At 63.1% G+C, this 27714-nt stretch overlaps 1 protein-coding gene across 2 annotated transcripts; it reads left to right on the top strand.

Moving 5' to 3' along the window:
• The first annotated feature begins 329 nt into the window (after window positions 1-329).
• FLNA (filamin A) lies at window positions 330-25467 on the top strand. 2 transcript variants are annotated; one of them, XM_055563182.1, is made up of 48 exons: window positions 330-487; window positions 3460-3868; window positions 6931-7179; window positions 7268-7365; window positions 7488-7635; window positions 8079-8197; window positions 8292-8369; window positions 8462-8624; window positions 8701-8901; window positions 9414-9551; window positions 9637-9760; window positions 9874-10010; window positions 10111-10304; window positions 10386-10499; window positions 10591-10734; window positions 11613-11736; window positions 11820-11980; window positions 12068-12158; window positions 12254-12423; window positions 12682-12799; window positions 12891-13153; window positions 13370-13967; window positions 14052-14225; window positions 14312-14474; window positions 14552-14712; window positions 14801-14971; window positions 15352-15475; window positions 15567-15723; window positions 16328-16517; window positions 16674-16697; window positions 18906-19153; window positions 19261-19356; window positions 19540-19642; window positions 19731-19871; window positions 19978-20106; window positions 20288-20461; window positions 20557-20718; window positions 20813-21016; window positions 21094-21246; window positions 21363-21485; window positions 21606-21872; window positions 22004-22141; window positions 22308-22423; window positions 22951-23083; window positions 23810-23986; window positions 24149-24367; window positions 24453-24656; window positions 24990-25467. In XM_055563182.1, the coding sequence occupies exons 2-48, from the start codon at window positions 3496-3498 to the stop codon at window positions 25175-25177; spliced, it is 7944 nt and encodes a 2647-aa protein (XP_055419157.1). In that variant the 5' UTR covers window positions 330-487; window positions 3460-3495; the 3' UTR covers window positions 25178-25467. The 2 variants fall into 2 exon arrangements, with proteins under 2 accessions (XP_055419157.1, XP_055419158.1); XM_055563183.1 differs by lacking the exon at window positions 16674-16697.
• Window positions 25468-27714: the final 2247 nt, after the last annotated feature.

The following is a 27714-nucleotide window of genomic DNA, read 5'->3' as shown; positions in this document are numbered from 1 at the left end:
GCACTTCCCACTCCAAGGTAGACTCCAACTTGCCTGATCAGCCTCAGGCTTGGGGTAAAGGTGGGGAGGCAGTGCAAGACTGGGCAGCTCCCTGGAGGAGGTGGCCTTTGCTGCTGGGCTGAGACGTGGGCTCTGCAGACCCTCCGGGCCGCCCCTCCCCGTCGGCAGAGGGTGAGCTCATCTCAACGGGGGTGGGGGGGCGTCGCCGGCTGCCCGGGCGCCTGAGCTCACGGCGCGCCCCCGCGGGTCCCCCCCCCCCCCGCCCCGCTCCTGGGTGATTTTTACCAATTAAGGCTTTCTCGCCGGGCCGGGTCGGGCCGGGTGCGGGGCGGGGGTGCGGCCAACAAGAAGGCGGGCGGCAGCGGCCCATTCGCGTGGAGGCGCCCGGCGCGCAGCGGACGCCAGCAGAGCCCCGAGGCGCCCAGCGCGGGCTCGAAGACCGGCCAGGCGCCACCCCGCGGCCGCCGGCCGCCCGCAGGGAGAGCAGGTGAGGCGTCTGCGGCGGGCACCCAGCGGAGCGGTTGGCGGGCAGCTCACGGCGTTGGTGGGGGGTGGTGCCCGGGGCCAGGTGCAAGCCGGGGTGTGGTGTTGCAGCCGCCTTCCCTGGTTTCCTGGGGAATCCGGGTCTGGCCCCGCAGTGTGAGAGCCCAACAGCCACGGGGGCGCCCTGGGAGGGTGAACCGGGGGACAGGTCACTGCATGACTGTCCGGGAAGGCAGGGCTCTGAGAGCAGGACGTTGTGTGGGGTCAGGGCGAGAGGCCACCTGGAAAGACACTGCAGCCAATATGCCCCCAGGAGGGAGGTCGACCATCGGTTCCTCCCTGACATCAGTGCTCTGGGCAGTCGCTGCTTTGGGTAGGGGTGCGGGGCTGGCTTCCGGGCCGCTGCGCTCCACTGGGGCAAGGGCACACGGGGTTGGCCAGGCTAGATTCGAGGCTGGGCCCTGTCCCAGGTTGGCTCTGAGCTGGATGTTCACTACCAGGTAGGATGTGAAGGCCAGCCCCCCCCCACCCCGATTCCTGGGCCAGGAGGAGTAGGTGACGGCCTCTGGGAGACCCACCTGCATGGGCTCCTAGCAGTGCAGTCAAGGTGGGAATTCAGCACTGGAGCGCTGTCAGCCTGCCTGCCACACCTGGGCTTGGGCAGCCTCTCCTGCCACCCTGTGCCTCTCTTTCACCAGCCGTGGGAGGGCCTGGCTTGGGGTCTGAGGGCAGGAGTCGGGGTGGGAGGCGGGGTGTGTCTAACAACATCCAAGAAATCGACTCCAAATAAGGGAAAATATGAAAGAGCTGTATTTCGGCTTCCAGGGACTGCCCGATCTGGGGGCTTTGGGATGGGGCGCCACCTGGTGGTGATACTATGTCCCCTGGGGACAAGAACTCGTTACAGCCCCATCTCTTATCACCCCCCAAATAGGGAAGAAGCCTAAGGCTGGCAGCCAAGGCTTCTGTCCCCCTTTCTGCTGGAGTTGGCTGCTAGTTACTGACGCTGACTCAGTTTCCCTGCTCTCTGCAGATTAAGAAATGAACACAGATAACCCAACTGGATGGCACTTGTCGAGTGACAATGAATTCTCAGTATGATTCTCTCCTTGGGGGACTGGCTCTTCAGGGGGGCAGGGGGATCAGAAGGATGGCTCTCATCTCTGCTTGGATGGAGCCTGCTAGGGAGGAGTCTGCACGGGTCCCCCTCTACCACTGTCCCTCCCACCTCCATCCCAGTCCCCAGACACTGTGGTGTGGAGTTTTGCGCAGGTGTGTCTAAAGTGGTCAGGCCTTTAGACTGAAAAATGTCACTGGTGAGCAAAAACCAGTGTGGGGTGCCAGGCAGCCCCAAAGAGAGCATGCTGGAGGCCAGGTGCTGACTGCAGCCCTACTGTGGGTGAAACAGTCCCCAGGGCTGTGAGAGTCGGCCTTATTTGGGCATGCTGACCTAGGGGCTCCTTTCCCACTGGTCTTTAGCAGAGAACTTAGGTACTGCTAGTCGTCGGAAGCTTGATCTAAGTACCAAGCGGGAGGGACAGAGACATGCCTTTCTGGAAAAAAAAAAGATGTGAAGAAGGGAACATCCTGCAGAGGGAAAGTACACAGGACCGAGGGAAGTGAGTTCACTCTGGGGACGAAGCCACCAGTAGGCTGGCTTCTCCAGACTGAAGAGGGTGGCAGTGACTGTCCCCGACAGGCCTCTTGCCTCTGTGCCTTTGCTGGTCTTAGTATCCCCACAGTGACCCCCACTCCCATAGTCTCCAGTTATCTACAAGAAAATGTATTTTGAGCGAATAGGTCCTCAGTGCCCAGTCCTGGTTCTATGGCAGGCCCCGGCTGCCTTTCATGGTTTGCCCCCCTCAGTCCCCTGGCCCCCCTGTCCGGGAGGCTCCCTCTGCACTCCCACGACCCTGAAGCCCACTGAGACCCAGGTGCTCAGAGCACATTATCGGAAGCCCGGGGCAGGTCCCTCTGGCAGCCTTCTGGGTCACGCTGGGCTCAGGGGCCATCCCAGCCATGGAGGGGAAGCCCCTCGCGCCTCTGGTGGACTGCCTGTGGGTGAGGCAGGCACCCGCCATCTCTGCATGCATCGCATCACAGGGCGCCCCGTGCCAGTGCCCATTGGCATGCCCGGGCCCCTTCCAAGGCTGCTGGCTCCTGGAGCGCTGGTGGCCTCCTGGCCCAGTGCCCCATTTCCTCTGGGGTGCAGTGGGGAGGGAGGGAGGCGGTGGGAACCGGCGAGCGCAGGCCAGGATCCTGCAGAGCGGGAAGGCGTGCTGGGGCAGGGGGTCTGGGGGTCTGGGAGGCAGCTTAGGGTTGGGTGGCTACGGGCTTCCCTGGCGTGGCGCACGCGCGCCCGGCGCGGGCAGCAGAGCCTAGTCCGGACCCGCGCTCTCCAAGGGCTCGCCCCTTCGGATCGGGCCCTTTCTCTTGGCTGCCGGCGAGGCGGCCGGCTGGGGCGCGGCCAGGGACCCCCGAGCGTCGGAGGTTGGGGGAGAGGGGGCGGCGGGGACCGAGCGGAGTCCACGTGACTCACGGAGGGCGAGCCACCCCCCGCAGGGGCCTTGGGGAAGGAAAGTCCCTTGTATGGTGTGCCCGCTGCAGGCCAAGCGGTCCCCCGCTCTAGACGTTGTTCAGCCTTTCATCGCTGCAGCGTTTCCTACAGCGCGGGAGGGAGACCTCAGCATTTCCTCGCAGCCTCGCCTGCTCCGGGGCCCTACGACCCTTCCCGGAGCCTGGGGGTCGGGTCAAAGAGCCGGGGCGGGGGGACTCAGGGGGGCATTCCAACGGGTGGGGAGGGGCGGGGCGGGTGCGGCCCCAAAGCTCCACCCCGCCGCGGCCCCGCCTCCTGGCCCCTCCTCCATCAGCATTTAAAGGGCTCGCTCTCACCGCAGCGCAACCTCAGCTGTCTGCCTCGCCCTGCGCTCGCTGAGGTGCCTGCGACTTTAATTAAAGGGCCGTCCCCTCGTCTAGGCTGCAGCACCGCCCATCGGCTCCTCGCGCCTCAAAATGAGTAGCTCCCACACTCGGGCGGGCCAGACCGCTGCGGGCGCGGTTCTGGGTATCGGCGCCGACATACGAGACGCCGAGATGCCGGCCACCGAGAAGGACCTGGCGGAGGATGCGCCGTGGAAGAAGATCCAGCAGAACACGTTCACGCGCTGGTGCAACGAGCACCTCAAGTGCGTGAGCAAGCGCATAGCCAACCTGCAGACGGACCTGAGCGACGGGCTGCGGCTTATCGCGCTGCTCGAGGTGCTCAGTCAGAAGAAGATGCACCGCAAGCACAACCAGAGGCCCACCTTCCGCCAGATGCAGCTTGAGAACGTGTCGGTGGCGCTCGAGTTCCTGGACCGCGAGAGCATCAAGCTCGTGTCCATCGGTGAGGGCACGGGCCGCCCGGTGGCGCTGGCGGGGCGAGGGTGGGGGTTTCCGCGCGTCCTCCCTTCTTCCCTGAGCCGACCCCTTGCAGACATCCCCTTAAGCTGCGGCGCTGCCCCTGGGGCCACCCAGCTGCGTGCGGGCCTCGAGAACAAAGGCTCGCAACCCAGCGGTGCGTGCGGACCGCTACGCGCCCCGCCCGCCGGTCCCCGGCTGGCCCACGCCCAGGCTGAGCTCACATCCTCCACAGGCCGCGCCCCTGCCGCTGCGCCCGTGGTGGGAGAGGGCCGGGACGGGGTCGGGGGGAGTGGGAAGGCGGTGCGGCGGGCACTAGCCAAGCTCTGGCCGTACGCCCAGTGCCCCATTTCTAACGAGGGGGAGGCCAGGACTCTCCACCTCCTATAGCAGTTGGGAGACGGCTCTTGGGCCTCCGAACACCATTGTGGTTCCTAAACAGAGGCTTGGAGCTTGTGGGTCCCATTGTCTAGGACCCCTCAACTGAAGATTGCTCCAAGTTTAGATCTCCTTTTGGGAACTCGGGGCCTAGAAAGGACCACAGCTAGCCAAACAGCACCTGAGATAGGTTTGGGTGCTGACTTGTAGTCGCTTAGACACCCAGTTACTGTTGATTGTGGGCCAAACTCTTGCTTCTATGTAGGACTTGCTTTTCTGCATCTAGAATACAGGAGTTCGCTGGGAGGTACTCCAACATGTGCTGGGCTCACTGCCAGCCCAGTGTCCGTGTCACTGGGCTGGTGAGGCTGGCACTGACCAGGCCTACCGCATCATTCCCAGGCACCTCTCAAGATGGGAGCCACACAGGGATTGGCACCAGAACTGGTGACTTTGCCCCGGGGCGGGGGGGCGGGGCGGCGATGTGAGACACGGAGCGAAGGGGCACCAGCTTTATTTTCTTCAGCATTCAAAGAGAACTTCCAGCAGCCCCTGTAGCTCTGGCCTGGTCCACGCTGAGCCTGAGAAAGTGAGGGACCAAGACTCAGGTGCCCCCAATCACTCTGAGCAGGTCTCAAGGGCCCCACCTCTTTTTCTGGAATGCAAGTCCAGGCCGAGGCCCACCCCCCAGTCCCATACTCAGTCTAGCCAAGCTGAGTCATCTTTGAGCCTTGGGTGGGGGGGCAACCGGATGTGGGGAGGCGAGCCACACCCCAGTTGTCTGGGGGGGGGTCTCCTCCTCCACCCCACCCCCACCCCCACCCCCCCGCCCTTCTTCTCCTCCTCTTGTGAGCTGGCTGGAGCAGGCCTAGTTCCCAGAGCTTTGCCATATAAGGCAAAAAAATGTTGGAAAGCAGCAGTGATTAGGGGAAGGAGGGGGTAGGCTGGCCCGGGGCTGGGGAAAGGGGGTGGGATGGGGCGGGGCCATCCAACCAGTCAGTCTCTCAACTCTTAGCCCAGTCCTTCCCGCCCTCTTTTGTGAGTTGGATGGGACGGCCTGGGCCAACCTCCTATGGACCAGGGGGAGGGCCCAGCCCCGGGAGGACCGGTGAGCTTGGCCTTGTGTGTCCCCTCATGGGTCTGGGTGGACCTCAGGCCTCCCGAGGCTCTGGTGCCAGGCTCAGGGTTCTGGGGATGGGAACCTGGTGGGAAAGCGCAAGTGCTCCCGTATACTTGGTCTTCTCCGAGCCTTCCAGTCATCCCTAGCCTGAGACCCCCTGTCCTGCCGCTTGGCAATAGTGTGAGGCAGTGGTGTAGGACTGGGATGAGCCCCCCGTTGAGAACTGGGAGGCCACTCTGCTGAGTGGTGTTGAGCTGGTCTTCGAGGTGCAGCCTGCTGGGTTCAGAGGCTGCCTGGTCCCCACCCCCCAGTTGACTTGCTGGACAAGCATTTTCTCCTGATTATTGGGGAGGGGGTGAGTGGAACCCATCAGCAGGGATTCCAAAGATAAGCGGCCCTCCTGTGTTCTCAGGCCCAGCCCTAAGCCCCAGTCCCCAAGAGCTTGAGACTGACGCCCAGAAGGGCCTTGGGTGGGGCCCTGAGGGGTTGCCATGGTGATGGGGTGCAGGGTGCTTGCCCTAACCACTTCCCCTGTGGTGAGCTTGGTGGCCACCCGCCTGCAGCCCAGCGGCCTGTTAAGTGATGAGGAGGGCGGGCAGTGGCTGAGCCTACTGCTGAGACAGCGGGACTCTGGGACCCCACCCACAACCCCCCACCAAGCGAGGGGCCCTGGGCACCCAACCCAGGCTGGCGGGCCCCCCCCTGCCCCCCCCCAGGCTGGGTGAGGGGGCCCCTGGAATGTGTCCTGCTGGGCATCCCGGCTGGCAGGCCATCCCTGCTGGGCCCCAGTGAGTCAGGGCCAGACCACTGGTTCCTTGGGGCCAGCGTTCAGCCCCTCCCCTGCACCAGGCCGATGGCCCAACCCCCAGCCTGGCTCTGTCGGGGGAGGGGTGAGTACGAAGGAAGTGGGGGCAGGCGGGGGTTCACACCCTCCACCCAAAGGGTCCTTGCCCAACTTCCCCAGCCTCAGCCATTCACGCCCCCACCCTGGGCCAGCAGTTGTATTTCCCAACCCAACACCCGCTTGCCTTCCTCTTCCCCAGCACCCGCCCAGGGGCCCTGGCATCAAGGCCCAGCTGTTTCCCCTGCCCCTTCCTTGGAGACCTCTGGAGAGGGGCCTGGGTGGCTGCAAAGCGCTCACCCACTCTCTCTCTCTCTGGAACCATCTTTGGGGATCGGGGCCCCATGGGGCCCCGATCGACAGCCTGGGTCTGTTGCCTGTCTGTTCTGGGCCCCCATGGCCTCAGGGCTTCTGGCAACCCCCCTGATTGTGCTGTATTGGCACTGCGCGTCTGGAAGGGTTTTACCCCTGAACCTCCTTGATGGTCCCACAGGCAGCCGCACCCCACCCTGCCTCACGGAGGCCTCCTCCTCCCTCGGGCTTGCTGTCTCCCACACTCGCCAGTGCCTGGGAGTGGCCTGCTGTTCCGTGTGTGTGCTTCCGCACCCCACCCCTGAAGCCGTGTGTGCGCATGTGTCTGTGCCTGTGCCCAGGCCCCCCCACTGGGTTGGCCGTGCCCACCCAGCGCTGCCACTCGTTGCCCTTGCAGACAGTAAGGCCATCGTGGACGGGAACCTCAAGTTGATCCTGGGCCTCATCTGGACCCTGATCCTGCACTACTCCATCTCCATGCCCATGTGGGATGAGGAGGAGGACGAGGAGGCCAAGAAGCAGACACCCAAGCAGAGGCTGCTGGGCTGGATCCAGAACAAGCTGCCACAGCTGCCCATCACCAACTTCAGCCGTGACTGGCAGAGTGGCAGAGCCCTGGGCGCCCTGGTCGACAGCTGTGCCCCGGGTGAGGGGTGTCGGGTGTTGAGGGTGAAGGGGACGGCCTCTGGCGAGGTCCCGTGGTCCCTAGACAGACGACTTTCCTCCATCTGCAGGCCTGTGCCCCGACTGGGATTCCTGGGATGCCAGCAAGCCCGTGAACAATGCACGGGAAGCCATGCAACAAGCTGATGACTGGCTGGGCATCCCTCAGGTATGCCCCCCTACTCTGGCCAGCGGGGTCTGCTTGGGGGCTGAAGTCCCCATGGGGAGAGGTGGAGTGTCCCAGGAGCCCCAGGCTTGGAGGCCCACTGACTCCTCCCTCTGTCTGTGAAGGTGATCACCCCCGAGGAGATTGTGGACCCCAACGTGGATGAGCACTCCGTCATGACCTACCTGTCCCAGTTCCCCAAGGCCAAGCTGAAACCAGGGGCTCCCCTGCGGCCCAAACTCAACCCGAAGAAAGCCCGAGCCTACGGGCCAGGTGAGGGAGCCAGGCAGGAGTGCTCCTGCGAGGTCACCTTCTCCCCGTGGGGCCGCGTCCTCTGGGAAATGTCAGCTCCTTGGGAGTCTTCCATCACGTGGCCGCAGGGTTATTGACTGCTCTCCGCAAGTCAGACAGGAGTGGGTCAGGGCTGATCAAAAGCAGCCACTGGCTGGACGTTCCCCACGTCACACCCACCCAAGGCAGAGTGTGTTTAGGGAGTAAGGACCCATCTGCTTTGCTGTAAGTGAACTTGAGACCCAGCCAGGTTATCTGACGGGAGCCTGAGCCCCGGCACGCTTGAGCGAGCGTTCTAGAAAACAGGTCCAGGCCTGTCCCACAAGAGCACCAGTTCAGAAGGGAATAGGGAGGGGTGCTGAGCCCGTGCAGGTGCGGGGGTGGCCCTGAGGCTAACCCGTGGCTTCCTCACACTTCCCGAGCAGGCATTGAGCCTACAGGCAACATGGTAAAGAAGAGGGCAGAGTTCACTGTGGAGACCAGAAGCGCCGGGCAGGGAGAGGTGCTGGTATACGTGGAGGACCCGGCTGGGCACCAGGAGGAGGTAAGGCAGCCTGCAGGTAGGCCCTCGCATTACCAGGCCTCCGTGTGCCGGGGGCTGCTCTGAACGAAGATTCACGGGCTCCTTCCCACCCTAGGCCAAGGTGACCGCCAATAACGACAAGAACCGTACCTTCTCTGTCTGGTATGTCCCCGAGGTGACGGGGACTCACAAGGTGAGCCCTCAGCCTGAGGGGAGGCTGGGAGCAAAAGCTGTGGCCGGGGGGACCCCAACCCTGGCCTCACGGCCTGCCCCTCCTGGCAACAGGTCACCGTGCTCTTTGCCGGCCAGCACATTGCCAAGAGCCCCTTCGAGGTATACGTGGACAAGTCCCAGGGAGACGCCAGCAAAGTGACTGCCCAGGGCCCTGGCCTGGAGCCCAGCGGCAACATTGCCAACAAGACCACCTACTTTGAGATCTTCACGGCGGGTGAGTGGAGGGTGCTGAGGCCAGCGGGCCCATGGGAGGACGAGAGGCTGGAAGCTGAGCCGCTGCTTCCCAGCAGGTGCGGGCATGGGTGAGGTGGAGGTGGTGATCCAGGACCCAGCAGGCCAGAAGGGTACCGTGGAGCCTCAGCTGGAGGCCCGGGGCGACAGCACGTATCGCTGCAGCTACCAGCCCAGTGTGGAGGGCGTCCACATGGTGCACGTCACTTTCGCCGGGGTGCCCATCCCTCGCAGCCCCTACACAGTCACTGTGGGTCAAGGTAGGCCAGCCCCAGCTGCCTTCCATAGGGCACAGCTCCAGCCGGGCGGTCTTGGAGGGGGGCAGCCGGGCAAGTGCTGCTGCAGCCCTGCCCTGGCTCTCGGGACGTCTGTGCTTCCACTGTTGGGGCCTCCTCCTCCTCCTCTCGCCTTCTCCCTCTCTCTCTCTCTCCACGCTTTCACCTTCGGAAGAGCTCGCTCCAGCTGTCTAGAAACCTGCTGCTCTCTGCTCTGCCCACAGGGTCAACGGTACTTGGATCTGTCTTCCTTGGGGGTTGGGGGTGGGTGGGCTGGGTGTGGGGTCTGCGGGGGGAGCTGGTGTGGATGGAGCACAGGGAAGGAGGCCTACCATGTCCGGGCCTGGGCCCCAGGTCCTTGGGTCACGGTCTCTTCCGGTTCTTTCTTACATGGCCTTCACCATCCCGGGCAGCCCACCGGCCCAGTCCGGTGGGAGACAAGGGAGGGGGTCGCTCTGCACTAGCTCCCAGCAGCTCAACCAGTCCTCTGCTCACAGCTTGTAACCCAGGTGCCTGCCGCGCTGTCGGCCGGGGTCTCCAGCCCAAGGGTGTGCGAGTGAAGGAGACGGCCGACTTCAAAGTGTACACAAAGGGGGCGGGCAGCGGAGAGCTGAAGGTCACCGTAAAGGGCCCCAGTAAGTTGGCTTGTGGCTGGGGTAGGGTGATGCCAGCCCCTGGCCACTGCTCAGCAGGCCTGAGGCCTCCCCTTGTCTCTGACAGAGGGTGAAGAGCGTGTGAAGCAGAAGGACCTGGGCGATGGTGTCTATGGTTTCGAGTATTACCCCATGATCCCCGGCACATACACTGTCACGATCACGTGGGGTGGCCAAAATATCGGGCGCAGGTGAGGCCCTGGATGAGCGCTTTAGAGGTGGCATGCCTCCTGCCCTGCAGGGCTTAGGCTCATCCCTCCAGGATGGGCCCTTCAGCACTCCCTGGGTGGCTCTCTCCTTGCAGTCCCTTCGAGGTGAAAGTGGGCACCGAGTGTGGCAATCAGAAGGTGCGGGCATGGGGCCCTGGGCTGGAGGGCGGTGTTGTCGGCAAGTCTGCAGACTTTGTCGTGGAGGCCATTGGCGACGACGTGGGCACCCTGGGTGAGTAGGTGGCTACAATGGGGGTACCCCGGGGGCAGAGGCTAGCGAGGGCCACCCTCCCAGGGCTCCAGGGCCCTCATGAGCTGGCGGCTGTTGTCAGGCTTCTCGGTGGAGGGCCCATCGCAGGCTAAGATCGAGTGTGACGACAAGGGCGATGGCTCCTGCGATGTGCGCTACTGGCCACAGGAGGCTGGTGAGTACGCGGTGCACGTGCTGTGCAACAGTGAGGACATCCGTCTCAGCCCCTTCATGGCTGACATCCGCGACGCGCCCCAGGATTTCCATCCAGACAGGGTAAAGAGCATGTGCCACTGGGTGGGGGGGCATAAGGGGGCCGGCACTCTGTGCCCTGAGAACTGGGTGGCCTCCCATCAGGTGAAGGCACGTGGGCCTGGATTGGAGAAGACCGGCGTGGCCGTGAACAAGCCAGCAGAGTTCACAGTGGATGCCAAGCACGGCGGGAAGGCTCCTCTCAAGGTCCAAGTCCAGGTGAGGTGCTCCCCCGTCCCAGGAGTGGGCTGGGCAGGTGCCCACACCTGGGCACTGACCAGGAGGCCTCTTGCTCCTGCCCACTTTGCAGGACAATGAGGGCTGCCCAGTGGAGGCAACGGTCAAGGACAATGGCAATGGCACTTACAGCTGCTCCTATGTGCCCCGGAAGCCGGTGAAGCACACAGCCATGGTGTCCTGGGGAGGTGTCAGCATCCCCAACAGCCCCTTCCGGGTGAGCCTTTAGCCCACTTCTCTGGGGCCCCTGCTTCATTTGATACAGCTCTGTTTGACGAAACTTGCACGCCATACAGTCGACCCCTTTCCAGTATCCAACTTGGTGGTTTTGGGTGAGTTCTGAGTTGTGCAGCCATCACCACGATGGAAGATGAGGCCATTTTCACCAACCCCTAATGAAAGTTGGCAACCCTCCAAAGGCCCCCTGCCCTGGCCTAAGCAGCCTCTCCTCTCTCTGCTTTCTGGCTGGGTGGGGAGGGACTCATATCCCCTGTGGCCTGTATACCGTGAGTCATTGCTTCTTGCCTTTCAATGGCTGGATGATACACCATCGTGTGGATAGACCACGTTTTCTGTTTCCAGTCATTTGTTGATGGACATTTGGGAGTTTTTTCACCTTTTGGTTGGCAGGAGCTGTGCTATGAATGGTCCAGAATGGGTGTTAGATGGGACGAGTGATCTCATGTCTCTGGGTGGATAGATACCAAAAAATGGAATTGCAGCATCATATGGTTGCTTGTGTTTGGAAAAGGAAAGGAAAGTCACTCAGTCGTGTCTCGACTTTTTGCAACCCCACAGACTGTAGCCCACCAGGTTCCTCTGTCCATGGGATTTTCCAGGCAATAATACTGGAGTGGGTTGCCATTTCCTTCTCCAGAGATCTTCCCGACCCAGGGATCGATCCCGGGTCTCCAGCATTGTAGGCAGACACTTTACCGTCTGAGCCACCAGGGAAATCTGCTTGTGTTTGAGGGGCCACCAAATGATTTCCAAGGGTGGTGGCACCACTCTGCGTGCCCGCCGGCAGTGAATCAGAAAGCCCCTGCCTGTCCTCTGGGCTGGTTGTGACCCTGCACTTGCCCCTGTGCCCTGCAGGTGAATGTGGGTGCCGGCAGCCACCCGAACAAGGTCAAGGTATACGGCCCAGGAGTGGCAAAGACAGGACTCAAGGCTCATGAGCCCACCTACTTCACTGTGGACTGCACGGAGGCTGGCCAGGGTAATGCCCTGCCTCAGGAGTGGGTGGCCGGTGGGTGCGGTGTCCCTGTGAGGTCCCCAGCCCCATGCCCTCCTCCATTGCAGGTGATGTCAGCATCGGCATCAAGTGTGCCCCGGGTGTGGTGGGCCCTGCCGAGGCCGACATCGACTTCGACATCATCCGCAACGACAACGACACCTTCACGGTCAAGTACACCCCCCGCGGGGCTGGCAGCTACACCATCATGGTGCTCTTTGCTGACCAGGTAGGTGCTGCTGCTCCTGGCCCCCAAAGATGGCTGAGTGTTGGGTTGCTGCTTGCCTCTCAGCCCTTCTCCTCCTACCCCTTGCAGGCTACGCCCACCAGCCCCATCCGGGTCAAAGTGGAGCCTTCCCATGATGCCAGCAAGGTTAAGGCAGAAGGTCCTGGCCTCAGTCGCACCGGTGAGGATGGCCCCCGCCGTGGGGAGGTCGGGGCCCCGAACGGGGTATGTGTGTGCGCATGCAGGAGCCCCTAGATGGTTGCTGTGTCTCCTTAGGGGTCGAGCTTGGCAAACCCACCCACTTCACGGTCAACACCAAGGCTGCCGGCAAAGGCAAGCTGGATGTCCAGTTCTCGGGGCTGGCCAAAGGGGATGCAGTGCGTGACGTGGACATCATTGACCATCATGACAACACCTATACCGTCAAGTACACGCCTGTGCAGCAGGTAGCCAGCTCCCTTGACCCCCTGTGGCCATACCTGTCCGTACACGTGCTGAGCGTGCGGGCCCCTTCACATGGTGGGCTGGGTGGCTGGCTCCAAGAGACTTTGTGCCCACTCTGGTTTCTCACCTGGGACAGAGTGGGCACAGCAGTTGGTGGGTGCAGTGTCTCTAACCACCCAACCCCCATGCCCGAGTTGGGAAGGCACGGGCCAGGGGAGCTCAGCCATGACCTCTGACCCTGTCTTCTGTACCCCTCCCAGGGCCCAGTGGGCATCAATGTCACTTACGGAGGTGATGCTATTCCCAAAAGCCCCTTCTCGGTGGGGGTGTCTCCAAGCCTGGACCTCAGCAAGATTAAGGTGTCCGGCCTGGGAGAAAGTAAGTTGCTGGGGCCCTGGCACAGCCACTGGCGATGCCCAGGCTGTCTGAGTGGCCTCACAGTCCTGTCTTCCCCCCATGGCTTCAACAGAGATGGATGTTGGCAAAGACCAGGAGTTCACAGTCAAGTCCAAGGGCGCTGGTGGCCAGGGCAAAGTGCTGTCGAAGATCGTGGGCCCTTCAGGGGCAGCGGTTCCCTGCAAGGTGGAGCCAGGCCTCGGGGCTGACAACAGCGTGGTGCGCTTTGTGCCCCGTGAAGAGGGGCCCTACGAGGTTGAGGTGACCTATGATGGCGTACCTGTGCCCGGCAGCCCCTTTTCCCTGGAAGCTGTGCCGCCCACCAAGCCTAGCAAGGTAAGGGGGGTGCCGGGGCCACAGCCCATGTCTGCTTTGGACCTTACTCCTCCTCTTGGTCCTTCTGAGCGAGGGCCCTGCTCGGGCCTGTGCCTGCCTGGTAGGGGAGGGAAGCCAGAACAAGAAGAGAGACAGATGGAGTCAGGCTGGGGTCTGAGGGTCAAGGGTCAGAGAGCTGGTGCAGCTTGGGCTCCTGACCCGCCCCTCCTCCCCTAGGTGAAAGCCTTCGGGCCAGGGCTGCAGGGGGGCAGTGCAGGGTCTCCTGCCCGCTTCACGATCGACACAAAGGGTGCCGGCACAGGCGGCCTGGGCCTGACGGTTGAAGGCCCCTGTGAAGCTCAGCTCGAATGCCTGGACAACGGGGATGGCACATGCTCTGTGTCCTATGTGCCCACTGAGCCTGGGGACTACAACATCAACATCCTCTTCGCCGACACCCACATCCCCGGCTCCCCATTCAAGGCCCACGTGGTTCCCTGCTTCGACCCGTCCAAGGTCAAGTGCTCAGGCCCCGGGCTGGAGCGGGCCACGGCTGGGGAGGCCGGCCAGTTCCACGTTGACTGCTCGAGTGCGGGCAGTGCGGAGCTGACCATCGAGATCCGCTCCGAGGCAGGGCTGCCGGCCGAGGTGCACATCCAGGACCACGGTGACGGCACGCACACCATCACCTACATCCCCCTGTGCCCTGGAGCCTACACCGTCACCATCAAGTACGGTGGCCAGCCTGTGCCCAACTTCCCAAGCAAGCTGCAGGTGGAGCCCGCAGTGGATACCTCGGGCATCCAGTGCTACGGGCCCGGGATTGAGGGTCAAGGTGCGAGGCTCTGCCGTGGGACATGGGTGGGGGAACTGGGGTGTCTGGAGCCCCCGTCTTCCTCTTCACGTCCCCTCCCCACAGGTGTCTTCCGAGAAGCCACCACCGAGTTCAGCGTGGATGCCCGGGCTCTGACGCAGACTGGAGGGCCCCACGTCAAGGCTCGCGTGGCCAACCCCTCGGGCAACCTGACTGAGACCTATGTGCAGGACTGTGGTGACGGCACATACAAAGTGGAGTACACGCCATATGAGGAGGGTGCGTGTCGGGGCGCCAGAGGGACTGTGGGGGGTGAAGGGGCAGGGCAGTCTGGGCCCCTTCTAAGTCAGCCCACCCTCCTGCAGGACTCCACTCTGTGGACGTGACCTACGACGGCAGTCCTGTGCCCAGCAGCCCCTTCCAGGTGCCAGTGACTGAAGGCTGCGACCCCTCCCGAGTGCGTGTCCATGGGCCAGGCATCCAAAGCGGCACCACCAACAAGCCCAACAAGTTCACTGTGGAGACCAGGTGGGCGAGAGCCCCACAAGCAGGGGCCATGGTGGGCATTAGAAGTCACGGGATAACGAGCTGTCTGTTTGGACTAGGGGAGCTGGCACAGGGGGCCTGGGCTTGGCTGTTGAGGGCCCCTCCGAGGCCAAGATGTCCTGCATGGACAACAAGGATGGCAGCTGCTCGGTTGAGTATGTCCCCTATGAGGCCGGCACCTACAGCCTTAACGTCACTTACGGCGGCCACCAAGTGCCAGGTGAGGAATCGGGTCAGCTGGGGCCTGGCTGGGGCCACCTGCCTGCCCTCCAGCCTGTCTCAGAAATGCCACCTCTCGGCCCCCACAGGCAGTCCTTTCAAGGTCCCTGTGCATGATGTGACAGATGCGTCCAAGGTCAAATGCTCTGGGCCTGGCCTGAGCCCGGGCATGGTCCGTGCCAACCTACCTCAGTCCTTCCAGGTGGACACGAGCAAGGCTGGCATGGCCCCACTGCAGGTCAAAGTGCAGGGGCCCAAAGGTGAGTGTGTTTGGGGTGTGGGGGTCAGGTCAGGAGGGCCTGGTCCCCTGAGGGAGGGGGTCTCGCACACCTTGGGGTGGGACGCAGGTGGGCAGGCAGTTGACAGAGGAGCAGCAGGTGACACCAGAGCCAGTGACCTGGTGAAGGGGACCAAAAGGACATAGACCACTGAGCAGAGGTGGGAAGGAGAGAGGGCAAGGGCCCAGGTGGTACCCAGATTAGTGTCTCATGTCACAGAGGCTCAGGGCTGTTCCTGGGGATGGGCAGGGCTAGGCCTGGGGTGGGAGCTGAGTATACATGGCTCAGATCCGGCTTTTTAGTGTAGTGGGCCTAGGAACCCAGAGCACCAGCTGAGACTCTGTCTCTGGGACTGGGGTCAGGCCTGGTGGAGCCGGTGGACGTGGTGGACAATGCCGATGGCACCCAGACTGTGAACTATGTGCCCAGCCGTGAGGGGCCCTACAGCATCTCAGTGCTGTATGGAGATGAAGAGGTACCCCGCAGGTAAGGAGCAGGACCCTCTGTCTTAGGGGAGGGGGCCCTGGCCTGGGCACCAAGAGCCATCCTAACCACCCACAACATCCTGGCCCGACAGCCCCTTCAAGGTTAAGGTGCTGCCTACACATGACGCCAGCAAGGTCAAGGCCAGCGGCCCAGGGCTCAACACCACGGGTGTGCCTGCCAGCCTGCCTGTGGAGTTCACCATTGATGCCAAGGACGCTGGGGAGGGCCTGCTGGCTGTCCAGATCACGGTGAGTGGGCCACGTGGGGGCCACCTGGCCCTGCTGTTTTGCAGCTCTGGGTCCATGGCAGGTGGGGAGGGGAGGGACCCGGCCTAAGGTCCACTGCCTGGGGCAGATGAGCCAGTCTGGGTCTCTGGTCTCACCTGGGAGCCTGGCCCCCGCCTCTAGGATGGTGGTCACAGACCCAGGCTTCCCCCACACACATACTTGCTCACGTCTGATGTCACCAAAGCCCTTAGTGCCTCAACTATTTTGCCTGTAACATTCTCCAGGGCCAGGTATAAGGCTGGGACTCTGGGATCTTTCAGAGGAGCTTGTCCTACTGCTGGGGCTGGCCCTGGGGTAGAGGACTGGGGCTGAGAAGTGTTTGTGGGGATAAAGCAGGATAGGTGCCAAGTTTCCTGGCTGTGCCTGTCATCGGGGGCTTCCCTTTTGGACCTTGCCTGTGGGGAAGTAAGTAAAGGACAGTGGTGGATGCAGGCAGCCATTTTGGGCCATGGTGGCTGACCCTGCCGCAGCAGTGCTTGACACTTGGTCCTCTGAGAGGGTCTGAGGGAATCCCGGGCCAGGGTGAGCTTGGACCAACTGTTCTTCTCTGTGCTCTGCTACACAGGACCCGGAGGGCAAGCCCAAGAAGACACACATCCAAGACAACCACGACGGCACATACACAGTGGCCTATGTTCCAGACGTGACAGGCCGCTACACTATCCTCATCAAGTATGGTGGTGACGAGATCCCCTTCTCCCCATACCGTGTCCGCGCTGTGCCCACGGGGGATGCCAGCAAGTGCACCGTCACAGGTGAGCCCAGCGTGCCAGCAGCCACGGTGCTCAGCACGGGGCTTGGGTGTGCCTGTGTGCAAGGGCTCGCTGCTTGGGGCGGCGTGTGGGAGTGGGGGCCGCCCCCTTGAGTGACTCACCTGACCTTTCTCCTTGCTCTCTGCCCTCTCACCTCAGTGTCAATCGGAGGTCACGGGCTAGGTAAGCTGCTTGCTGGGGCCACTCCCAATGCCCCTTCTGCCCAGAGGGCAGCTTCCTTTCCTCTTCCGGCTGATTCCCAGGACAGTTCCAGCTGCAGCTCTTGGCAGGGACAGAGGGGAGGAACTGGAGGGTTAGGGCCCAGGGAGGCCTCTGGAGCTGGGCATGAGTGCTCCGGCCCTCCCCCTCTCTGGGCCTCTGTTTTTCCACCTGAGAAGTCGGGTTGCAGCTGTGAGCTTTGGGGCGAGGTGCATCCCTAGAGGCACCCCCCTGGGGGCTCTGGGGTCTGGGGATCTTGGCGCCCCGGGGCAGTCTCGGGGGCGGGCAGCAGGCCCGGTCTCTTTTCACTTCCTTCTTCTAAGTCCAGGGTCTCCCCCAAGCAGCGGGAGTCCCCAGCCCCAGCCAGATCCACAGACCCCTGTCCCCACCTCCCAGGGGCCTCCGCGTCCCGGGCCGGGGGAGGTGCCAGTGCATGAGTGGGTGGGGCTGGCTGGTAGTGCCATAGCACCAGCATTGACTGCTTGGGCGGCCAGCATGGTGGGGCCCGGCCCAGCCTCAGAGTGCCAAAGTGCACTCGGTGGCCCACCCTCTTCCTGCCTCCCTCCCTCCCCGCCCCTCCCAGCAGTGACGTTATTCAGATGGTCCCCAACCAGACCTGGGAGGGGAGGTCCACCCCAGCCAGGGATGCCAGCAAGAGGCCACAAGCACATGGGAGCCTCTGGAGGCTGGAGGCCTGGACCTTGGCCGAGGCGGCCCTTGAGAAAGCTAGAGGGTGGCAGGGGTTCAGTGACTCTGTCCAGGGGGCCTCAGGGTCTGAGATGACAGACCTGTGTGCCTGGGCCAGAGGGTAGGACCTTGGGGATCAGGGGCAGGGTCAAGACTGGGGCTGAGAGAGCGGTCTTGGTTTACCTTGGCCGCCATGTGCCAGCGGAGGCAAAGAGCCCAGTTGGGGAACTGAAGTCACTTCGGTATCAGTTGCAAGGCTGGCTTGGGCTAGGCTGCTGGTGGGTGGGTGGGGCTTGAGGGGAGAACCAAATTGCAGGGGTGGGGGGCTTCAAGGATGGAGCAGCCCGGACCTGCTGAAGAGCTGGGTGCTGGGCAGGGAGCGCAGGCAGTTGGGGCCAACTGAGGTTTGGGCCCAGGCCACTTGCTAGATGGTGGGTCCAGGTTCCAAGCCAGGGAGAGCAGGTGTGGCTGTGTGCGAGGTGAGGCCTCCCAGGGTGGGGTGGGTGGTGGGGGTCCAGGCATAGAGTTCTGGAGCCCCACAAAGTGGGCGCCCTCGGCGGACAGGACAGCTCAGGGGCCGGCCAAGTGGCTGGCTGGGGACCCCCTTGAACTTGGCCCCGGGGTGGGTTCGGTGTTGCCAGCTGCTTCCCTGGCAGGGGCCGGGCTCCAGAAAGCACTCGCTGCCAGGCCTCACGGTCCCCAGCCCCCCGAGCCTCCATGGCTGAGCCCAGATCATAACGTCACTGTCCCTCCCCTCTGCTCTCACCGCCTTGCAGCCGTGGTTCTGGCTTGGGCCCCCTGCCCCCCTGCCCCCTGGGTGCTGGCCCCCCCTGCTGCGCTGCACTGCCTGGGTGCTAACCCCCCTGCTTCCCTGCTCCCGGCTCCCTGCCTGCACCAGGCCGTGCCCGGCTGCCCCTTCTCTGCAAGCCTCCGGTCGAGCGAGCCTTCTCAGTTGTCAGGAAACTCCAATTGCACCTTCAGGCCCCAGGGGTGGGGAACAAGTGTCACATGCCCCACGCTGCAGCAGGACTCCGCCTCACCGCGTCCGCACACAGCACTGGGGGCCAGGGCATGGCCACAGGGGTGAAGGCAGCCCAGGGCTCAGCTGTCAGTCAGCATGGTCCAGGGCACCACTGGCTGAGGCCAAGTTGGCAGGGGAGATGGCAGCAAATGCTTAGGCCCCGGCAGTGGCTTCGGGGCTTTCCAGGCCCTTCTTCTTCTCAGACTCCTGGGTGCCACCCATTGGGCTTTTCCCATGTGGCAGGGATACCCCCCGAGACAGGACTCCTGGGCTTGAGGTGGTTCAGGGGAACCTTTCCTGCCTTCTGAGAAATCACTCACCATCCCAGCTTGGGGGGCGGGAGGCCTGGCTGTGCTTGGTGGTTGGCAGTAAGAGGCCTGGGCGGCTGACACGTGGATGGCCGCGGCCTGAGCACCGAGCTCATGCCCCGGCCCCCCCTTCGGGGACCCACCCTGCCCCACCAGGTGCTGGCATCGGCCCCACCATCCAGATCGGGGAGGAGACTGTGATCACTGTGGACACCAAGGCAGCGGGCAAAGGCAAGGTCACCTGTACTGTGTGCACCCCCGATGGCTCTGAGGTGGACGTGGACGTGGTCGAGAATGAGGATGGCACCTTTGACATCTTCTACACGGCTCCCCAGCCTGGCAAATACGTCATCTGCGTGCGCTTCGGTGGTGAACACGTGCCCAACAGTCCCTTCCAAGTGACGGTCAGGAGGGTCCGGGGCTGGGGTGGGGTCTGGGCAGGGACCTGGCTCACCGCCCCCATGGGGCTCACGGGTTTGGACAGCCTCGAGCTCTGTGCCTTGCTCTGCAGGCTCTGGCTGGAGACCAGCCCACGGCACAGCCCTCATTACGGCCTCAGCAGTTGGCACCACCATATACCTACGCCCAGGGGGGCCAGCAGACCTGGGTATGGCTTGCCCTGCCACCTCCCAGCTCGCCCTGCCCTCGGGGACACTTGGGGATGGGCCGGCTGGGTGTCCCGTGAGGTCCTGTTCCACTATCTGCGAGGAGGGACCCCGGAGCCTGTCACTCGGGACTCCCTTTCCCTCCAGCTCCTCACTCAGGCCTTCTGTGTCTCCACCCCCCGCAGGCCCCAGAAAGGCCCCTGGTGGGGGTCAATGGGCTAGATGTGAGTAGCCTGAGGCCCTTCGACCTTGTCATCCCCTTCACCATCAAGAAGGGCGAGGTCACTGGTGAGTGCAGCTGGGAAGGGGCTAGGGAGCCACAGAGGCCGGAGGGTGCCCATGGACTGCCCTGACCCAGGCCCCCCCTGCCCTGCAGGGGAGGTGCGGATGCCCTCGGGCAAGGTGGCACAGCCCGCCATCACCGACAACAAGGATGGCACTGTGACTGTGCGCTACGCCCCCAGTGAAGCCGGCCTGCACGAGATGGACATCCGCTATGACAACATGCACATCCCAGGTATGTCCGCTCAGCATGCCGGACCACCTCCCCGGGGGGCGGGCTGTGGGACAGACTTGGGGATGACGGGAGGCCCCAGTCCATGTGGTCCCTCTTCCTGCTGCAGGCAGCCCCCTACAGTTCTATGTGGATTATGTCAACTGTGGCCATGTCACAGCCTATGGGCCAGGCCTCACCCATGGGGTGGTGAATAAGCCCGCTATCTTCACCGTCAACACCAAGGATGCGGGCGAAGGTGAGCAGCAGCTCTCATCCTGACCTGCCTGATTGGGGCGGGATGCTGTCATCTGGTGGGGGGTCTGGACACGGGAGATGCTCCCCAAACTGGGCTCCCCACCCCACCCCCGGCCTCCACTTGCACGGTTGGCGCAGTGTTCCCAGGCACAGTTCGTACCCTCACTCACAACTCTCTCCAGGGGGCTTGTCCCTGGCCATTGAGGGCCCCTCCAAAGCAGAGATCAGTTGCACCGACAACCAGGATGGGACGTGCAGTGTCTCCTACCTGCCCGTGTTACCTGGTGACTACAGCATCCTGGTCAAGTACAACGAACAGCACATCCCGGGCAGCCCCTTCACTGCCAGGGTCACAGGTAGGGGACGGCCTGCAGCGGTGACAAAGGAGGCAGCTGGCGGGGGGACGGTCTCCCTCCCAGTGCCTGGACACACAGTGACTGACCCTTGCCAGGTGACGACTCCATGCGCATGTCCCACCTGAAGGTGGGCTCTGCCGCCGACATCCCCATCAACATCTCCGAGACGGACCTCAGCCTGCTGACCGCCACAGTGGTGCCCCCCTCGGGCCGGGAAGAACCCTGTCTGCTGAAGCGGCTGCGCAACGGCCACGTGGGTAAGAGGCTGGGCGGCAGGGCCTTCCGGGAGGGAGGGAAGGTGGGGGGGGGTTGTATATCTTTCCCTGGCTGACAGCCCCGCCCTGTGCCCAGGGATCTCATTCGTGCCCAAGGAGACAGGAGAACACCTGGTGCACGTGAAGAAGAATGGGCAGCACGTGCCAAGCAGCCCCATTCCGGTGGTGATCAGCCAATCGGAGATCGGGGATGCCAGCCGTGTGCGGGTCTCAGGCCGGGGCCTCCACGAAGGCCACACCTTTGAGCCAGCAGAGTTTATCATTGATACACGTGATGCAGGTAGGTGGTAGGGACCTGGGAGCTGAGGTCAGACCATCATACTTGGCCCCCCCGGCTCAGGGGTGTCTCGCCCACAGGCTATGGGGGGCTCAGCCTGTCCATCGAGGGTCCCAGCAAAGTAGACATCAACACAGAGGACCTGGAGGATGGCACATGCAGGGTCACGTACTGCCCCACGGAGCCTGGCAACTATATCATCAACATCAAGTTTGCTGACCAGCATGTGCCTGGTGGGTACAGCACCCATGTGCCTCCCCCACTGCTGGGCAACTCTCTGTGCCACACCCCGAGGGCCCCCAGCAGAGGGTAACCTGTCTGGGGTGTGGGTTGTGCCTTCTTCCTGCAGGCAGCCCCTTCTCCGTGAAGGTGACAGGCGAGGGGCGCGTGAAAGAGAGCATCACGCGCAGGCGACGGGCCCCATCGGTGGCTAATGTTGGCAGTCACTGTGACCTCAGCCTCAAGATCCCAGGTGGGAGCCGTGGCCGCCCGGGCGGGTCCCAGGGAGGCCTAAGCACCAGCCCTGCGGGGCCCCCGGACAGAGAGGCGTGGCCTGGGTCTCCCGCTCACCTGCCTGTTCCCCCACCTGCAGAAATTAGCATCCAGGACATGACAGCCCAGGTGACTAGCCCGTCAGGCAAGAGCCACGAGGCCGAGATCGTGGAAGGGGAGAACCATACCTACTGCATCCGCTTTGTGCCAGCTGAGATGGGCATGCACACGGTCAGCGTCAAGTACAAGGGCCAGCACGTGCCCGGGAGCCCTTTCCAGTTCACCGTGGGGCCCCTGGGGGAAGGGGGAGCCCACAAGGTCCGTGCCGGGGGCCCTGGCCTGGAAAGGGCTGAAGCTGGAGTGCCAGGTAGGCCTGCTTCCTTTGGGGCTCTGGCTGCTCCCGGCTGGGGGTGCAGTGGGAGGGAGGAAGTCTCCAGCAGCCCCTGCTGGTGGGGGGGAGCACAGCCCTTCATGAGGACACATTCTGCTTTCCTGCAGCCGAGTTCAGCATTTGGACCCGGGAAGCTGGCGCGGGGGGCCTGGCCATTGCTGTCGAGGGCCCCAGCAAGGCCGAGATCTCCTTCGAGGACCGCAAGGATGGCTCCTGTGGCGTGGCTTACGTGGTCCAGGAGCCAGGTACTGCAGTCTGGCTGGGGCCAGCAGGCTTCCCCTCGGGGTGGGTGCCCGTCCGGGTCTACACAGACAGCCCCGCCTTCTCCCCCACAACACCCTGAGGTCCCAGGGCCTCTTGGGCTGTCGGGGGAAGGCATGCATGGCCGTCTTGTTCTCGCTCCCCGTCCAGGTGACTATGAGGTGTCAGTCAAGTTCAACGAGGAGCACATCCCCGATAGCCCTTTCGTGGTGCCTGTGGCTTCTCCGTCTGGTGACGCCCGCCGCCTTACTGTTTCTAGTCTTCAGGTGAGGCACTGAGAGAAACCGCCCGCCTGGGGCTCCTGCGCCCGGCCAGACCAGAGCCCCTGTGTCCAGGGACCCAGCCAGCCCAGCTCAGGGCGCCAGGCTGCTTCTGCTCTGGCCGGGAACAGCCCACGCCTGGGTCGGCAGGACGTACCCCTGACGGCCGCGTGGAGTTTTTCTCGTGTCTCAGGTCTAAAGGCTTTGAACAGAAGCCTGTGCCCCTTGAGCACCAGGGCTGAGGTTTAAAGAGGGACAGCCGCCTGCCAGGGCTGCTGAGTGCTGCTTGCAGGCCGGGGGCCACCCCGCTTCCTGCCTGCCCGCTGTGTGCCTGGAGTGTGTGGGGCTAGGGGTTTGGGGTGTGTGCCTGGAGCTTGCTGCCCCTCGAGAAGCACTGGCTCTCCCTCTTTAAACCCACTTGGACGCCAGATGGGTAAGTGCCTCCCCCTGGGCCTCCTGCTTCTGGGGCCCAGCCTCCCCTTGCCCACCACCCCCAGCCTCCGCTATCCTAACCACATCTGCTGTGCTTCCAGGAGTCAGGGCTAAAGGTCAACCAGCCAGCCTCTTTTGCAGTCAGCCTGAATGGGGCCAAGGGGGCAATCGATGCCAAGGTGCACAGCCCCTCAGGAGCCCTGGAGGAGTGCTATGTCACCGAGATCGACCAAGGTGAGGCTCTGCCTGGCCATCCAGCCATCCACCCGGGCACTGCTGGGAGCAGTGGGCCTCCCCGGCCGGCCCTGCTGGCTGGAAGCAGGCTGAGAGTGTAAAGCAAGACACAATCTGCAAGCAGCCGAGACAGGGCCTGGGCCTCCCGCCCCCTACTTGGGACCCAAGCCCTTGGGGACTGGGCTCAGTGGCCATGCTGCTAGAAAGGACAAAGCCTTCTGGAGGCATGATCCTGCCATCTCTTACAAGAGAGACCCCAAGTCTAGCAGTTGGACCTGCCAGGGCCTGGAACTCACGGAAAGGCTTGGGGGTGGGAGGAGCTGCTCAATTTGACTAGTCCACGGCTGAGTCCTTGCCCCTTGCTGGCTGTGTGACCTCGAGCAAGTTCCTGCCTATCTCTGGGCCCCAGTTAGCATGTGGTGGATGTGGCATTCAGGGTAGCCTTTCTAAGGAGGCATTGAGGCAGGTGTTTTGCTTACAAAAGACTTCAGTCCAAATGCTGCAGCAATTAAAACTAGCTTGGGCATCTATCAGTAGCTTGGGCATCTAAAGCTTCATCCCTCGGGCTTCAAGATTTCTGTGCAGTAGGGTTAAGGTGCCCAGCACAGTTTCCAGAAGAAGCTAACTGGGCCCTGAGACCTGCTGGACTCACACTGGTGGGCACATGCCACTTGCTCAGTTTGGAGGAGGGACTCCAGGCCCACCACCTACTTCTCTGTTCCTCAGATAAGTACGCTGTGCGCTTTATCCCACGGGAGAATGGCATCTACCTGATCGATGTCAAGTTCAACGGCACCCACATCCCGGGGAGCCCCTTCAAGATCCGAGTTGGGGAGCCTGGGCATGGAGGGGACCCAGGCCTGGTGTCTGCTTATGGAGCTGGCTTGGAAGGCGGCATCACAGGTAGGTCAGCGTGGGCAGCTTCCGGTGTGTGAACACAACTAGGGTTCCCTCCTCCAAGCTCTCGGTAACAACAGGTGGCATGTGGAGGTGATAAGACTCTGTTGGGGGGTGGGGGTGGGGCAACGGGCCAGGCCAGCTGTACCTACCTTCCTGTGCCCTCAGGGAGCCCAGCTGAGTTTATCGTGAACACCAGCAATGCGGGCGCTGGTGCCCTCTCAGTCACCATCGACGGGCCTTCCAAGGTGAAGATGGATTGCCAAGAGTGCCCCGAGGGCTACCGCGTCACCTATACTCCCATGGCACCTGGCAGCTACCTCATCTCCATCAAGTACGGCGGCCCCTACCACATTGCAGGCAGCCCCTTCAAGGCCAGAGTCACAGGTGAGCCTGGTGCCAGATGGCTGCTACACACCCCATTGCTGGGCACTCCTGCTATCTCTTGGCTGTCCACTGCTCTGCCCTGCAGGTCACCGCCTTGTCAGCAACCACAGCCTCCATGAGACGTCATCCGTGTTTGTGGACTCCCTGACCAAGACTGCCACCATCCCCCAGCACAGTGCCCCAGGCCCGGGTCCCGCTGATGCCAGCAAGGTGCTGGCCAAAGGCGTGGGGCTGAGCAAGGCCTACATGGGCCAGAAGAGCAGCTTCACGGTGGACTGCAGCAAAGCAGGTGGGTGTGCGGGCCCCAGCCCTTCCAAAAATGGGAGGCTGGAGAGAAAAGCAGAGAGGCCGTGCCTGGGAAAGAGCAGGTGGGAAGGCCTCTTTGGGGGCCTTCTGGGCCCCCCTGCTAGCTCCTCTGCCCTCCAGGGCCCTGGAGAAACTGCAGGTTCTTTGGTTGTTCTGGGCGGACGGGGTGCTGGCTGTTTTTAAGAAGGGCTGTCACCCCAAGACAGGCAAGGTGGGAAGGGGAGGACCCAGGGTAGGAACAAAGCGGGTCGCTGCAGTCACCACTGATGGGAGGGGGCTTGGGGCCTGGCAGTGAGGCCCCGGCCCCCACTCCCAGGCAACAACATGCTGCTGGTGGGCGTGCATGGGCCCCGGACGCCCTGTGAAGAGATCCTGGTGAAACACGTGGGCAGCAGGCTCTACAGCGTGTCCTACCTGCTGAAGGACAAGGGGGAGTACACGCTGGTGGTCAAGTGGGGTGACGAGCACATCCCGGGCAGCCCCTACCGAGTCCTGGTGCCCTGAGTGCTGTGCGCCTGCCAGTCACCAGCTCCTAGGACGAGAAGTGCCCCTGCGCCTGCCCCTCGCCACCCAAGCAGCACCTGCCCCAGCCCTGGCCAGCCCTGGCCACCCCATCACTGCAGCCTGACCCTGCCCTGTGCTGCGCTCACCTGCCTCCACGTGGGCAAAGGAGAGAGGCGAGCAGAGGCAGCCTGCCTATCTTCTTTGGTTCTGGAAGGGGTGAAGGGGGGGGCCATGCACACCTGCCCGCTAGTTCTCTCTCCTAGCCAAGAGGAATAAAAGTTCTGCTTCCATTCTCCTGAGCATGACTCAAGCTTTGTGGCAAAGAGGGCTGACAGGGTGGCTGGAGGTGCAGGCCCGGACCACAGGCTGTGGGATCTTCTGCTCCAGTCCCCTCTGCTGCCTGAGCACCTGGAGGGCACCTGGGGACTCCGCCTCCTCTCTGCCTCCCTGGGTTCCGATCCATGCAGGCCAGGGGGTGTCTAGTGCCTCGAGAACTGAGCCTGACGTGGTTGTCCTTGTCCCAGATCATACCAGGAACAGATGCTGTCCCAGGGGAAGGCCAGGCCTTGGCCAGGCTACAGGAGGTTGCGTGCCAGGTGGGAGGGCCAGGTAAACAGAAAGCCAAATCCCAGGAGATTCCTGGCCGTGACCCAGGCATCTTAAATGTGCCACCAGCCCCTGGTAAGGGGCTGTCTCCAAGCCACGCAGGTGGCAGCAGGTGGACACCTTCAAAGCCCTGCCCCATAGCCACCATCTGCCTATCCTCACTAGGTCCTTCCGAGCCCGCACCTGTCTGGCCTCGTGTGCCTGGGTGGGCTGTGCCCTCGGCACAGTAGGGCAACCTCAGCCCCTTGGCGTGCTGTTCTGAATTGCTGTTCAGAATTCCCACCTGCACACAACCCGCCCCGGGTCTGCAGGTCAGGAAGGCTGTTAAAGCCAGCCAGGGCTCCAGCTTTCAGGCTTCCTCTCTCAACGGGGCACCTGGAAGCCATACCCCTTTCTGGAAGCACCTTTTGGGCCAGCATGAGCCCAGGGTTCACGGCACAGTTGCTTCTCAGCCACCTCAGTGATGAGTGTGAGCTCAGGAAAGGAGAGGAACAGCATCAGACCCAGCCCAGATCAAGGGCTCACCCAGCCCCCAGCCCCTTCTGCCATGGAGGGAGCAGGCAGAGTGCGTACAGCCACTGGTCTACAGGAAACACTTGTAGAAGCTGCTCAGCTGGACAAGGGCAAAAAGAAGCAGATGCAAGACTGGAGAAGTCCCACTCTGGGGTGGGGGCGGGGAAGGGGATCCACCCCCAATCAGCCCCTTCTCACCTCTGCTGGCTCACCAGGCACCACTCCCCTACCCAGACTCACCCAGATTCTCCTTCCTGGACCAGCCTGCCAAGAGCAGACAGTCCTCCCTGCCATCCTGTGTTCCAAAGCCTGCTTGGTGGGGGCCCCCGGAGGGAGAATGGCCCCAGAAGAGAGTGTAACCAGGAGACCTATCCCCTCCCTGGATGCCACATTGCACCTGGGTGGTCATGAGGGCTGCAGGGCGGCAAGGGGAGAAGCTGGAACCTGCAGGGGGAACGACCCTGAGGACAGCCCCAAGGAGAGACCATGGCCCAGACCAGGCCAGAGCCTTGACCAGGCAGGGGCAGGAGGGAGTGAGACAGGGTGCCACCTCTGGAGGGCTTCTGGAGAGGGGGACACACAGATGGCATCAGGAGCCCATCTGCTGGGGGAAAGCCGTCTGAGACCTGGTCCCCAGGAGCAGAGGAGGGGTCCAGCCACAGACGCCCGCCAGGGCCCTTCTTCCCTACTAAGCCTGGGGAGGGGGTGTCTGGTCACCCTGTGGGGAGCGGCCCCCGCATCCTACAGGTCCTGTCTGCTCTGAGTCAGGGGGACGGAGGACCTGACCACTCCAACACCACAGCCGGCACCCCCCCACCCTGGGGCACCCCTGCACCCCACTGTCCCTGGTGCCTGCTCCCCCAGGAGGGTGGGCCGGACCTAGGTGAAGTGAGGGGCACAGCGCCCCTCAGGATGGGACGGCCACCCACACACAGAGAGAGAGCCTCGGCATTTCAATGATGGTGACGGAGCTCTAGAGACCCTTGGAGGTCCCACACGGCCCCTGGTCTGGGCAGCCACACCCCACTCCAGGGCGCAGGATCAGGGCACTGACGGGCACCCTGCTGGAACTCTGATGGAGGCAGTGAGCCAAGAGGGGAGTAGCCGATAAGTCAGGGTCAGTGAACGTGACGAGTGATGGACGCTGGCCGCCAGGAACTCGAGTGTGTGTGTGCGTGTGTGTGTGTGATCCAGCTCCAGGTCCCAGCTGTGGACGAGTCACAGTCAGCAAACATGAGTAATGGATACTGGCCGCCAGGAACTCGAGTGTGTGTGCATCTGCATGTCTGTGTGTATCATCCAGCTCCACGTCCCAGCTGTGGACAGGTCCCCAGAGGACAAGGCCCGCCACCTACAGCAGCCTCCTCCACAGCCCATGGGCACCCCCAGGAGGACTTATGCACCCAGAAGGGGCACGC

The sequence above is a fragment of the Bubalus kerabau genome, chromosome X, assembly GCF_029407905.1.
Source record: "Bubalus kerabau isolate K-KA32 ecotype Philippines breed swamp buffalo chromosome X, PCC_UOA_SB_1v2, whole genome shotgun sequence".
Classification (NCBI taxonomy): Eukaryota; Metazoa; Chordata; class Mammalia; order Artiodactyla; family Bovidae; genus Bubalus; species Bubalus kerabau.
Note: the sequence above shows the minus strand (reverse complement) of the source record. Positions and strands in the feature narration are given on the sequence as shown.

Bases quoted from the DNA above. Each gene is read 5' to 3' on its own strand.
- FLNA (XM_055563182.1), top strand. From the start codon at position 3,496: ATGAGTAGCTCCCACACTCGGGCGGGCCAGACCGCTGCGGGCGCGGTT. The intron at 7,180-7,267 runs GTGAGGGGTGTC...CTCCATCTGCAG, and splicing joins GGTCGACAGCTGTGCCCCGG to GCCTGTGCCCCGACTGGGAT. The intron at 21,017-21,093 runs GTAGGTGGTAGG...TCTCGCCCACAG, and splicing joins CATTGATACACGTGATGCAG to GCTATGGGGGGCTCAGCCTG.